Source organism: Gopherus flavomarginatus, chromosome 20 (assembly GCF_025201925.1).
Source record: "Gopherus flavomarginatus isolate rGopFla2 chromosome 20, rGopFla2.mat.asm, whole genome shotgun sequence".
NCBI lineage: Eukaryota > Metazoa > Chordata > Testudines > Testudinidae > Gopherus > Gopherus flavomarginatus.
Window position 1 is genome coordinate 1,696,310 of NC_066636.1, and position 13,124 is coordinate 1,709,433.

At 55.7% G+C, this 13,124-nt stretch overlaps 1 protein-coding gene and 1 long non-coding RNA gene across 4 annotated transcripts; one reads left to right on the forward strand and one right to left on the reverse strand.

Annotated features, from left to right (window-relative positions):
* Positions 1-1,390: 1,390 nt before the first annotated feature.
* On the reverse strand, positions 1,391-10,352 carry LOC127038042 (uncharacterized). Its single transcript, XR_007770550.1, has 2 exons — positions 9,340-10,352; positions 1,391-2,427 (listed from the first exon to the last, which is right to left on the reverse strand). It is a non-coding gene; the product is annotated as an uncharacterized LOC127038042 (long non-coding RNA).
* LOC127038030 (carcinoembryonic antigen-related cell adhesion molecule 16-like) lies at positions 5,590-8,723 on the forward strand. 3 transcript variants are annotated; one of them, XM_050930359.1, is made up of 4 exons: positions 5,590-7,227; positions 7,495-7,863; positions 8,227-8,337; positions 8,628-8,723. In XM_050930359.1, exons 1-4 carry the CDS (start codon positions 7,158-7,160, stop codon positions 8,681-8,683), a joined length of 606 nt encoding a protein of 201 aa, XP_050786316.1. In that variant the 5' UTR covers positions 5,590-7,157; the 3' UTR covers positions 8,684-8,723. The 3 variants fall into 3 exon arrangements, with proteins under 3 accessions (XP_050786316.1, XP_050786315.1, XP_050786317.1); XM_050930358.1 differs by having other exon boundaries at positions 5,590-7,223; XM_050930360.1 differs by having other exon boundaries at positions 5,590-7,212.
* Positions 10,353-13,124: the final 2,772 nt, after the last annotated feature.

A 13,124-nucleotide genomic window follows, 5' to 3' on the forward strand; every position in this document is an offset into this window, starting at 1 on the left:
AACTCCCAAACTCTCTCCAGAACCTGCGTGTGAAACCCACCCCTCCTGTGGAGAGGGGCCGGGACAAAGTCTCCCCCATGCCCCTGAAATGAAAATTTCTGTAGAGGAGTAAATTTCAACCTCGTTGATCGAAATTGGCCCAGCTCCAAGCCAGGAAGGCTGCTTGTGTCAACGCTGGCGGCTGTTGCGAACCAGGCCAATGCCACTGAGGGCTGTATTAACAGGCCTGTCGTCAGTACGACCCGGGAGGTCGTTGTCCCAATCCGCTCGGTGCTGCTGAGGCCCGGCTGCAGCCTGGCCTGGTTCGGGGCACCGAGCTCTAGGAGAGATGTGGAGAAGCTGGAGGGGGCCCAGACAGGTAACAGAAGTGCTCCAAGGTTCGGAAACCTGCCCCAGGAAGAAAAGCTGAAGGAACTGGACGTGTTCATTCGGAGACGGGGACACACCTGACAACAGCCCTCGAATTTTTATACTGTGGCCGGGGAGCGATTGTTCTCCAGGCCCTGGAGGAAGGAGAAGCAGGAGTCGGCTCAGGTGCCACAGGGAAGGTGGAGGTGGGAGGCGGGAAACTCTTTAACTCCCAGGGCAGCTCAGCTCTGGGATCAGCTCCCGGGAGCTGTGGGATCCCAGCACTGGTGGGTTTTAGCACTGGGTTGGACAAACCCCCACTGGGGCTGGTCTGGTCTCACCTGGCCCTGCCTCAGCGCAGGGGGCTGGATGTGGGTGTGACATTACAGTCGATATGATTTTATAAAAATACGGTAATGAGTGAATATAATGTAACTGGAATATGCTTCATGCAAAAGGTCTCTTGTAAGGTATCATTACAAAGCTTATAATCTACTGAGTGTGGTCGTCCTGTTTGTATAAATGTGCCACTCTTGTATTTGAAACTAGAAATATGAAATATAACTCTGAGGACCTATTGTAACTATGCAAAGTGTGGGCCATTAATGGTGGTTTGGAATCTTGATGGCTCCCATCAACCAGGACAATTGTCTGCAGACGGGTGTTTTACCTGTGAGTCTCCCTGTATGTGTGTGTGCTGGCAAGTGGGCAATGAAGTCTTGCAGTGACATAGGATCACATCGCCTGAACTGGAATCCATCTTTAACCTGGTGCTTTTCCATTGAGAAGGAGGGGGTGGGCGCCCAGAGAGGGACAAAGGATTCCCGCCTTATGCAAAATATATATAAAGGAGTGGGACAGAACAAAGTGGAGCAGCCATCATGAGGAATCCCCTAGCTACCACCTGAGCTGGAACAAGGGCTGTACTGGGGGAAGGATTGGGCCCAGATTAGGAAGGCGTCTCCAGTCTGAAAAAAGGAACTTACTGGAACATCTCGAAGGGTGAGATCTTGCCTGTATTCAGTTGCATTACTGTAGTAGGTTTAGATTTACGTGTTTTATTTTATTTTACTGGGTAATTCACTTTGTTCTGTCCGTTACTACTTGGAACCACTTAAATCCTACTTTCTGTACTTAATAAAATCACTTTTTACTTATTAATTGACTCAGAGTGTGGATTAATACCTGCAGGGGGTAGAGGGAAACAGCTGTGCATATCTCTCTATCAGTGGTCTAGAGGGCAAACAATGTATGAGTTTACCCTGTATACCTGAGTTTACCATTTCTCAGCCCATGAAAGGACCTTCCCTTTTATCCCATGACAGCTTAATTTACGTAAGAGCCTTTGGTGAGGGACTAAGACAAACTAACAATGAAGAGCGAGAACGACTCCAGCCTGGCGGGTCACCCCTTCCAGAGAGCTTGAGCACCTGAGATAGTTTCCACAAAGTATCAGGATACGGTTACTCCCTAGGCTGGAAGGTTTGTACGTAGTAATGCCACGTACGGACCTACCAATGCCATTAGCTCAGTCTCACCTCTGCTATTTCTGGCCTAACCGGTTCTCCCCACGTTCTTTGCCGTCTGCCTGTTACGTTTAAAGAGCATCTGGACATAGGTACCTCCCCCCCATACTAACTTGCTTCAACTCATCCTCACTTAGGTGTGTTCAAAGTCACCACCATATACGGAGCGTGCGCTTTAGCTTATCAGCCAAGTAGGTGAAAGGTCTAGAACAGGTTTTCGCTACCTGTGCCTTGGCTCCGCATCCCGGATGTGGCCCGTACGTTCCTCGCGTTACAGCCAAAAATATTCTAATATAAACCTAGAAACCTAGTACAGTGAAACAAACAATCAACCCAGAGGAAACCCATAAGAAAAGGCAGGCAGACAAGCAAGCAGGCCAGCCTTATAGGCTCCACTGCGCTGCAATTCCCATCTCTGGCGTCGTCCCGCAGCCGGGGCAACACCCAGCCCACGTGGCAAGGGGCTCTTCTCTACGCAGCTGCAGACCGACGGCTGGGGGCAGTGAGGCAGGAGCTGAGTCCTGCTGGGGTCGTAGTTCCTCGAGGGGCACTGCTGGAGAAGTGGAGGAGAGATAAAGATCGGTTCTAATTCAACAGTGATTTAATGCTGGTAAATCCCCCGGGCTCAACGGCACAGGTCAGACCAGCTGAGCATGGAGATGTCTCCTGGCCTAGAACCCAGGAATTCTGGCTGAGGTCAATGGGGTCGGATCCCCAGGGGTGTCCATTGGCCGTGGCTCCATTAGAGTCAATGGGGCTAGACCCCCAGTTGGGGGTCAATGGGCCGTCGCTTCATTGAAGTGATGCTGGTTTCCACGAGCTCAGGGTCTGTGTACAGAAGGGATTTGTCTGCAGGATGCTCTGTGCTGGTGGCCTGCACCAGGGGGTAGGAAGCACAGTCTAGTGGTGAGAGCATCAGATTGGCAGTCAGGGGAGCCGCACTGAATTCCCTTTGTGGCCTTGGGCAGGTCCCTTCACCTTCCCATGCCTCAGTTTCCTCATCTATGGAAGGGGGCAACTAGCCCTGGCCTGCCTCCCAATCAATCTGACCAGAGTCTGCAGTGCTCTGGTAATTCCTAGACCCCCCTGCCCAGAAGGGACCTGTATGGCCATTGTGTCCGACTTCCCAAGGGACATAGAACGTCCCTGCACTAATTCCTGCTGATCCACAATAGGTCTTTGAGGAAATGCAGATTTAGCAATCACCAGCGATGAAGAATCCACCCTGGCCCAGGGCTTCAGAAGTCTTGTCAGGGATCTCTCCCCATTCTGAACTCTGGGGTACAGATGTGGGGACCCCCATCTTATTTCTACCAGTTGAGGCTTAAAATTTCCCCAAGGCACAAATTCCTTCCTTGCCCTTGGTATCGCTGCCACCACCAAGTGATTTAACAAATATTTAGGGAGAGCCACTTGGAGCCTTACATCCCTCCAAGCTCCTACACCACCTTTCCTGGGCAGGCTTGAGAATAATATCCTAACCAATTGGTTACAAAGTGAGCACAGATCAATCCCGTTGGATCTTTAGGACACTGAAAAACAGATTCTTAAAAGACGTTTATTTAAAAAAAAGAAAAGATAAAAGAATCACCTCTGTAAAATCAGGATGGGTGATAACTTATGGGTTAACAAAAAGATTCAACCACAGAGGATCTCTCCTCTAGGCAAAACTTTAAAGTTACAAAAACAGGGATAAACCTCCCACTTAGCACAGGGAAAATTCACAAGCTAAAACAAAAGATAAGCTAACCTATTTCCTTGCTATTACTTACTATTTCTGTAAGATTAGATGCTTAGTTCAGATATGGCTTAGGGAGATGTATTTCCCTTGCACTGGTTCCTCACTAACCCGGGAACAAAGGAACACACACAAAAAAAACCTTCCTCCACAGATTTGAAAGTATCTTCTCCCCTCGTTGGCCCTTTTGGTCAGGTGCCAACCAGGTTACTTGAGCTTCTGAACCCTTTACAGGTAAAGGAGGGATTTGATGCTACCCTTAGCTGTATGTTTATGACAAGGTTCATGAAAGCAGCTGGCTTGGCCTGGGGCTGAGGGTGTCAGCAGACAACTGCTGGGGGAACAGTGCCTCCTGCTGCCAGCACGTCCACTGCAGCACAGATGTGGGTCTCACAACTCTGCAACACCACAGCCACCCACCGCTGGGCCCTGGGGGGCAGGGAATAGCCACAGTGCAGGGCCAAAAATAGGTGCCTGGATCTAACCACCCCAGTCCTCCTCGCTGGTCCCCCTGTGCTGGGTATTTGTAGAGACGGGAGTGACCCCACCCCGCTACCTGCCACACAGCGCCCCCTAGTGCCAGCCTGGGGCATCGGCACCAGCCCTGACTGCCAGGGGAGAGCCCCCACCCCGCTACCTGCCGCACAGCGCCCCCTAGTGCCAGTCTGGGGCATCGGGGCCATCCCGAACTGCCACTGGAGAGACCCCACCCCGCTACCTGCCGCACAGCGCCCCCTAGCGCCCACTAGGGCATCGGCACCAGCCCTGACTGCCAAGGGAGAGACTCCGCCCGCCAGCTACCTGCTGCACAGCGCCCCCTAGTGCCACCCTGAGGCATCGGGGCCAGCCCAGGTCTGTCTCCTTCTGCTTCGGTTCACAACAGCCATCGCCGTGCACGGCTGCAGCCACCCACCTGATGCTGCCCAATCCGGGACACTGGCACAGCTACAAATGCCCATTGCACGGGTGCCGAACGCTTCCATTCGCCGGGGTGGCGACGCCAGACTCACCGCACACGCCGGGGAAGACCACAGTGGGGGGGCTGCCAGGGGATTGAGGAAGCTGCCAGTTAGTGAATGAAATTGGGTGCTGCTTTGAGCCCCATGTGGTGTCAAGGTGAGGCCTAAGAACTAAGAATGGAACCCAGGAGTCCTGATTCCCAGCCCCACCCTGCTCTAACCACTAGTCCCCACTCCCCTCCTAGAGCTGGGGAGAGAATCCAGAAGTCCTGCTGTAAACCCATCTTCTCTGCAAACCTTAGAGAACGCTCCTTTATCCACGTTATTTCCAATAAAGAAAGTGTGGGCGAGGCAGTGGCAGCAGAATTTGGGGTCACTCGTGGCAGTTGGGGGTCAATGGGACCAATGGTCCTGCCTGGCCAAGGAGTCGATGAATCCACGACAAACCAGCCTGTGTGTCAGAGGCCGGCGGCTGCTTGTGCTGCCTGGTCCCTGTTCCCCCACAGCTCGCACCTCGGCTGCCCCAAGCCAGTGACCAGGCATGGAACCAGCTTCAGCTGGTGGGGTCCCTCGGTTTGGCTGATGGGGGACACATGGTTTGGCTGGTGGGGGACACATGGTTTGCCTGGTGGGTACCCTTGATTTGGCTGGTGGGGGACCCTTGGTTTGGCTGGCAGGGGACCCTTGGTTCGGCTTGGAGACCCCCAGTTTTTGCCTGGGAAAGGGGCAGACAAGGACCGGGGTGCCAAGGAAACCCTCGCTGGCTGTCAAGTCGCTGCACCCGGCCCATTATTTCACTCCCTTCCCCCCGGGCTCCCCTCAGGGCCGTTTCAGAGGCTCAGGCGATGGCCAGGGCCGGCTCCAGGCACCAGCTTATCAAGCAGGTGCTTGGGGCCGCAACTCCGGAGCGGGACGGCACTTTCAGGTATTTGGCGGCAGTTCGGCAGAGGGTCCCTCACTCGGAGTGAAGGACCTGCCGCTGAATTGCCGCAGATTGCGATAGCGGCTTTTATTTATTTATTTATTTATTTATTTATTGGCTGCTTGGGGCGGCAAAACCCCTGGAGCCGGCCCTGCCCATGGCATCCCCCTGTGGAGCCGCCTCCCTTTCCTGGCTAATCTTGGGTCAACCCAAGGATCTTCTCCTCCAGCTGCAAAATCCCCAGGCCTGCCTGGCCCTTCCCTCGGCCCCTCGGCAGATTTAAACCAAGCTGGGCCACAGACTCGCCCGTTGGCTGCAGCGCCCCAGCCCCGGCCCCTGGCTCACGTTCCCGCTGCCTTTTCCTGAGTGTTTTCCTGGTTCTCTCCCACCCATGCCCACCCGGGACTCCGTGGAGTCAAGCTCTTATTCCTACGGCCCTTTCGCCTGCCGCCGGCCTGATCTTTGCTCGCTCGCCCCTTTTCGCAACACCTGTCCTCCTCCCCATGGCCCAGTGGCTGCACTTCCCCTTCCCCTGCGGTTGCTCCGCTCCGAACAGTCGAATTTCGCTTCCCGGCCTGCGCCGGGTTCCTGTTCAGTGTCCAGCAGCGTCCGCCACCCAACGCCCGTCCAACGTTCCTCCTTTTTGCACAGCCGCAGCTTTCCCAACAGGGCAGAATTCCTCGCAATGCAACCCCTCCCCACCACGCGTCACTCCCTCCTCCGCACACACTGTTCCTCCGCGGGGCCCGAACCCCTTGGGATGCTTGTCCAGCTCGAGCATCATGTTCCCGGTCGCCCCATTGTCCCAGCCAGGCTGCTGGGCCTCCTGTTAATGCTGGTGGGGTGACAGGGACGAGGGGGCCGCTGGGGTCCTCCTCCTGGGCTCTGGCAGGGAGAGGAGGGGCCCGTGTGAACCTGGCTGTCTGGAGGGGTCATTTCTGGGAGACGATTTCCATTGCAGATGTCACAGGACAAAGTCCCCCCCGGCTGGGTCAGAGCCAACGTCCCAATGGCTCCTGGGAAAGGGGGGGCAGTTCAGCCCCAGTTGAAGCGAGGGATTCAGAACCACAAGGGAAGGAGGTGGGGTCATTACCTGTGGGGCAGTGACCCCACCCCCCCAAAGGACATGGGCAAGGGGAGAGAGGGGCCTGGATCCCCTCCTCTGAGGGGGGCAGAGATGGAGTTGTGATCCCAAGAGGATGGGGGAATCGTGACCACTCAGGGGTGGGGGGAGGGGAAACAAGGCGATGATACCAGTGGGAAGAAGCGGGACTGTGCCCCACTGAGAAAGGGGGAGATGGGCCTGTGACCCCCAAGAGGTGGGAGGCCTGGAAGATGAGATATTGGCTCCTGGGGGAAGGGGAGGAGGGGGCCCAGGAAGGTACACAATGGGGCCATGACCCCGTGGGGAGGCAGGGAGGTGGGGAGACAGGTTCATGCCTGGCAGCCCCTCCCCCCAGGACTCAACACCCCCAGCCGCAGGAGAGGAAGCAGAAGCAGAAGTGGGGACCTCGTGGGGGGGCTTGTGCAATGGCTCCCCCCTCTGCCAAGCAGCCATAGGCCCGCCCTGCTTCCTCCCAGCCGACGTAGCATGAGGAACCCCCCACCAAACCCCACACCACGCAGGCTGCGACTGGACACCCGGAGCCGCTGGGTGGCAGGGGATGGGGCCTCTCCCCGCGAGACGGAACTGGACCAGCCCAGACAGAGCATGGATGGGTCTAATCCTGGCAGGTGTGGGGTGGGCAGAGGGTCGGGAGTGAGGGGCACCAGCAAAGAGGGGGCAGGGAGGGGACTGGGCTACTAGGGGGCTGCGGGTTGGGAATGAGGGGCGCTGGCAGAGCAGGGGTTTAGGGGGGAGCCCAGGGCTCGGCTAGCAGGGGGCTGCAGGTCAAGAGTGAGGGGCACCAGCAAAGCGGGGAGGAGGGCGGGGCTAGCAGGGGGCTGTGGGTCATGAGTGAGGGGCACCAGTTAACATCACCCTCTCCCATCCCCCAACAGCCTCCCTCTTGAGCTCCTGCCTCCAGCTGGCACAAGCCTGGGACGGCGTCACCATCAGGCAGGAGCCGGCGGCCCTTGACGTGGGGGGGGACATGACCCTGGTCGTGCTGGGCATCCCCCAGACCCTCCTGGTCTGCAGCTGGTACCGAGGGGCAGAAGCCGGCATCGCTGCAAACTGGATCCTGAGCTATGCCCCGTCCGCCACCCCCCAGAAGTTCTATGGCCCGGCACACACGGGGCGGGAGATGGTGGGGCCCGACTGCTCCCTGCACATCACAGGGCTCAGGGGGACCGACGTCGGCAGCTACACCCTGACTGTACAGGGGCCCGGGTACAACCAGGCCATCTCCATGAGCATCTCCTTCTCCGGTCAGTGTCACCCGCCTGCTGGCACAAGAAAGGCTGAGATGCAGCCACCTCTGGGGTGGGACATGGGGGCTGGTTATACGGGGACCCCTTACCTGGCACTGAGATGCAGCCACCTCTGGGGTGGGGCGTGGGGGCTGGTTATACAGGGACCCCTCATCTGGCACCAAGATGCAGCAACCTCTGCGGTGGGGCGTGGGGGCTGGTTATACGGGGACCCTTCACCTGGCACTGAGATGCAACGACCTCTGGGGTGGGGCGTGGGGGCTGGTTATACGGGGATACTTCACTTGGCACTGAGATGCAATCACCTCTAAGGTAGGGTGTGGGGGCTGATTATTACAGGTTCCCTCTCTCTCTCCCCAGTCCGACCGTTACCCAGGTTCCTGGCTCTCATTGTGGGCGTGCCATTGGCAGTTCTAGTGTGTGTGGCCCTGCTGGTGACTTTTATCTTGTGTAAGAGACGTCACGACTCAGGTACAGCTGGGAGCTTCCCCGTGAGGGCAGCTAGGACTCCTGAGGTCTAGCTCTGGGAGGGGAGTGGTGTCTAGTGGTTAGAGCAGGGGGAACTAGGGGCAAGGCTCTGGGTTCTCTTCCCAGCTCTGGACGGGGCAATGGGGTCAGGTGGGTGAAAGTGGGGCAGGGGGTGCTGGGGACTAGGACTCCTGGTTTCTATCCCCAACACTGGGAACAGAGCGGGGTTCTGGTGGGTTAGAGCGGACCTGGGAGTCAGGACCCCAAACCCAGCATCTCTCACATCTCCCCAGGTGCCAGCAACCTGATCGAGCCCCCCGGGGAGAGAACAAGGATTGTTCCACAGTAGAAGAACCTGCCTCTCGGGCAGGGCCAGCTGCGAGTGCCAGGAACTCAGCCTGCCTGAGCTCTGCCCGTGCCCCTCACTCCCAAACCGCAGCTGTTTCGGAGAGGCGGCAAAAGCCACTTTTCACAAACAATAAATATCCAGTGCAAATCTCTTTCATGCCATACTAGGTTCACTGATGTTCCCAAAGGGAGGTCAGCTGGTTTGGCCTTGTGCTGCTAACGTGCGGCTGGATTTCAGCGTCTTCCTCTGCCCCAGCCACTCAGGGAATCATGCAGCTTCTTTGCACCCCAGTTCCCCGGCCAAACAATGAAGCTAATATCCTGTCATTGGGTAGTGGGAAACGTTAAATAAATGGGGTTCTCATGGCACAGGGGCCTAGCAGCCGTAAAAGACCCACCGATCGAGCGAGTGAGGCTGTTCTTACAGGCCCCGCCTTGCCCTGGGCTCTGGATTTGACTCCTAGCTCTTCAGAAATCAAAGCATGAGCAGTTCCCAGTGGCGTTAAAGAGCTGTATCGTGCTAGGAGCTGTGGCAGTGGGCTGTGGACCAGCCGGTCATGGGAGATGCTCCATGCACTAAATGGAATCCAAAGGTACCCCTGGATTGGCTTTCTTAACTCCAAACTCATTGATAACCTAATGAAGTCCAGCTCTTACCTTCTCCTGAGACCCAGCTGCTTCTAGAGTTCCTCTTTCCACGCTGCTCAGCCTACACCCTGGGTCCTCTCTCACCTCCAATCCACAGATTAACAGCCTTAGTCAAAGGGTATTGTGGGTAAATACTAGGAGGCTGTTACACATGGGGCGCTACCTGTGTGAGAGGAGAGAATGAAGCAGGTGAGCCTGTTGAGGGGCTGTCTGGGGTCAGTCAAATTTTTTTCCCCACAACTAAAAGTGGCTTTTCAAGAGAAACCCAAATTTTAACCCAAAAACTGATGGCAGCAGAGAAGGAAAAGAAAGTCTTTGAGGAAGGGGGAACGTGACCTAATGGGCTAGAGCAGGGCAGAGACAAAGGCGGGATACTGGGCTAGATGGGCCTGTTGGTCTGTGCTGGGTGATCCTAGGAAATTGCTGTGTCGTGGAATGCCTCTGGGATGTGGAATCAGCCCTGTGTTGCCAGGACTGTGTCAGGTATCTCCCAGCCCAAAGGCAAAGGAGGGTCATTAAACTTGATGACTCCCCTTTGTGGCAGAACCCCTTAGCACAAGGGAATGGTTGAAACCCAGAGTCCAATCACATCTATTACTGTCCCCTACAGCATCAATCAAGAGCCAGCCAGGGGTCATTTCTTACCACCATACAGCTCCTGCTAAGTTATTACAAGAAAAAAAATCACTGGCATAGAGGCCCCTTGAGCACAATCATCCCTATCTGTGGTCCTCTCTTCAAACCATGAAACCAACTTCCTGTTGTGGGATGACTATGCCACTAGCCAAGAACGCAAAAATGACTTTCTGTTTAGGGTGACCCCTCACCCCAGAGCATAATCTCTGCAGGTCTCTTGCCCTTGGGTCCCACGCTAAGGACAATGACATTTCAGTGCCTCTACACTCACAACTTCCATGAATGTTTAACCAACATGGCTGAAATGGTCACATGGGGATGCTGGGTGATAAAAATGCAAATAAGGCCTGACTTGTCCTGCTGTGTTTCCTTGTTTGCCATTAGGTGGGGGCAGAGAGCTCTCAACGCTCCAGAGCGTCAGCCCACACTGCTTCAAAGTACCTAGGTCTGAGATAGGGCAGGAAAGACACCCCATGGCCCCATGCCCAGCGGGTCAGAGGGCCACACACACACAGAGAGCAGGGCCTGTCGCCTCCAGCAGGGGGCAGCACACACACATACATATACACACACACACACACAGAGCAGGGCTCAGCCCCTCCAGCAGGGGGCAGCACACACACACACACACACACACACACACACACACACACACACACATACAGAGCAGGGCTCAGCCCCTCCAGCGGGGGGCACACTCCACCCCAGGATCCCAACCCCCCTCCGCTGTTTCACACACCTTTGAGGTTGGGGGATCCCCTCGCTGCAACCGTCTCTTGACATTCTCCCCTCTCCTCCCCCCCGCTTTAATTTTTGCCCCGTGATGCTTTCTGATGTTTGTGGGTTTGGTCTCTGTCTCAGGCCAGCTGCAGCATCCGCAAGGGAAAATATTACCCAGAAATGACCCTTCCAAAGAGCCACGTTCACCATGGGACACTTCTCTCCCTGCCAGAGCACTGGGGGACCTGACTCCTCTATCCCCCCCCCCACCCCATAGGCATTAATGGGCGAGGACTTGGTCTGCTGAGGCTGTTCCTCCTGGCAAGGACGATGAGCTGAACGGGGAACATGCTGCAGAAGGAGCAGGATAAGCTGTTGTGGGTGCATGGGAGCATCCCAAGGGGTTCAGGCCCCACAGAGGAATAGTTTGCATGGAGAAGGGAGCTAGGAGCAGGGGATTTCATTGCGAGGAATTCTGCCCCATTGGAAAAGCCCCAGCTGTGCAAAAAGGAGAAACATCTGGCCACCGTTGCGTTGGAGGATGGTGGCTGGGAACTGCTGGATTGGATGGAGAACAGAGCCCTGGTCCAGGCCACGGTGGGGGCATTAGATGGTTTCCTGGAGGAAAACTTCTGCCCAATGGGAAGCAAATGGAACAAGGGCAGGGTGTGGGGGAGAAAAGGGCAAGGGACTGGAACCTGGGGAGACACAAGAGGGATTGGCCAAGAGGAGTGACTGGGCTATTGACTCAGGGGAACGTGTTGGAAAAACAAAACTTGGACCTGTAGCCTTTGGGAAAGCAACGGGAGTCATCTTTGGCATCACAACATTTGCTGGAAAAACCAAACTGCCCGTGGGAGCGTTGGATGCAGCCCATGAGAAGCAGGTCGCCTCCAATGGTTGGATTAGGAGAAGGTTTATTGGCAAGACTCGAAGGCAGAGAGGAAGATGTGGCCAGCACTACAATTGCCGCATTCTGACTGTTTGAGTGGGGCTGGAGGAAGAATTGAGAAATTTCAGCGGAGAGTTAAATAAAGTGCAGATCGTGGTGTCGTAACAGGGAACACGGGTTTCATAAGCACCTTATCCTCACTAAGACTGAGAAGCCCCTTTCCAATGGAACAAACACAGTGTCTCTGGGTGGGCTGAAACATTTGCTCCCCCAGCTGAACTGTGGGTCCCCCCCAAAATGCTGGTTGAGCTGTGGGTCTACTCCATCTCATTTGGTCTGCAGCATCCAAAGACTTACCAAGCAGCCACACCTGACCGGTTGGATCGTACGTGGCCACCCTTCCCTAAAACAAAGAGTTGTGGAAAAGCCTTTGAATGTGTTGAGTTTGCTTGGGCTAAGCAGGCAAAGCAAATCCGTTACACTCAGCTTCCAAAACACCAGAGTGGAGTCAGGTTTTTAATTCAGGAACAAACAGTTGGGTCTGCTTCTCTTTTCTCCTGGTTATTCAGCGGTTTGTGGTTTTCTGTGATGACAGGTGAAGCCATTGTGGGTTGAATGTTTGGGAGTGTTTTCTTTTTGTAAATAAGGGAAATGACGTGTTTTAAACTCCAGAAGGTTAAGCTGCTAAAGGCAAAGGCGGCTCTCACCAAACTAATGTTCTATGTTAAGAAAATGCAGGCTTGATTCACGGCTGCTCCAGCATGGACTGCGAACAGAGGGTCAGCCGACCCGGACCGAAGGCTGTTGCAGCGCGAAATGTCTTGAGGTGTTTGCTTTGTGCTTGCCACGTGTGGCTGGCTGTATATTGGAGACAATGCAGGGCCAGCATCGCAGGTCAGAGCTCTGTGTAGGCGGCAGCGCGTGCGCGCGCGCTCACACACACACACACACACACACACAGAGTAGGGCCTATCCCTGCAGCAGGGGGAAGCACACACACACACACACACACACACACACACACACACACACACACACACACACACACACAGAGCAGGGCTTAGCCCCTCCAGGAGGGGGCAGCACACACACACACACAGAGCAGGGCTCAACCCCTCCAGCAGGGGACAACACACACACACACACACACACACACACACACACACACACACACACACACACAGAGCAGGGCCTATCCCTGCAGCAGGGGGCAGCACACACACACACACACACACACACACACACAGAGCAGGTCTCAGCCCCTCCAGCAGGGGGCAGCAGGGACACACCCACACAGCAGGGCTAAGCTCCTTCAGCAGGGGGCAGCGCACACACACATACAAAGCAGGGCTCAACCTCTCCAGCAGGGGGCAACACACACACACACACACACACACACACACACACACACACACACACAGAGCAGGTCTCAGCCCCTCCAGCAGGGGGCAGCAGGGACACACACACACACAGCAGGGCTCAGCTCCTTCAGCAGGGGGCAGCGCACACACACATACAGAGCAGGGCTCAACCCCTCCAGCAGGGG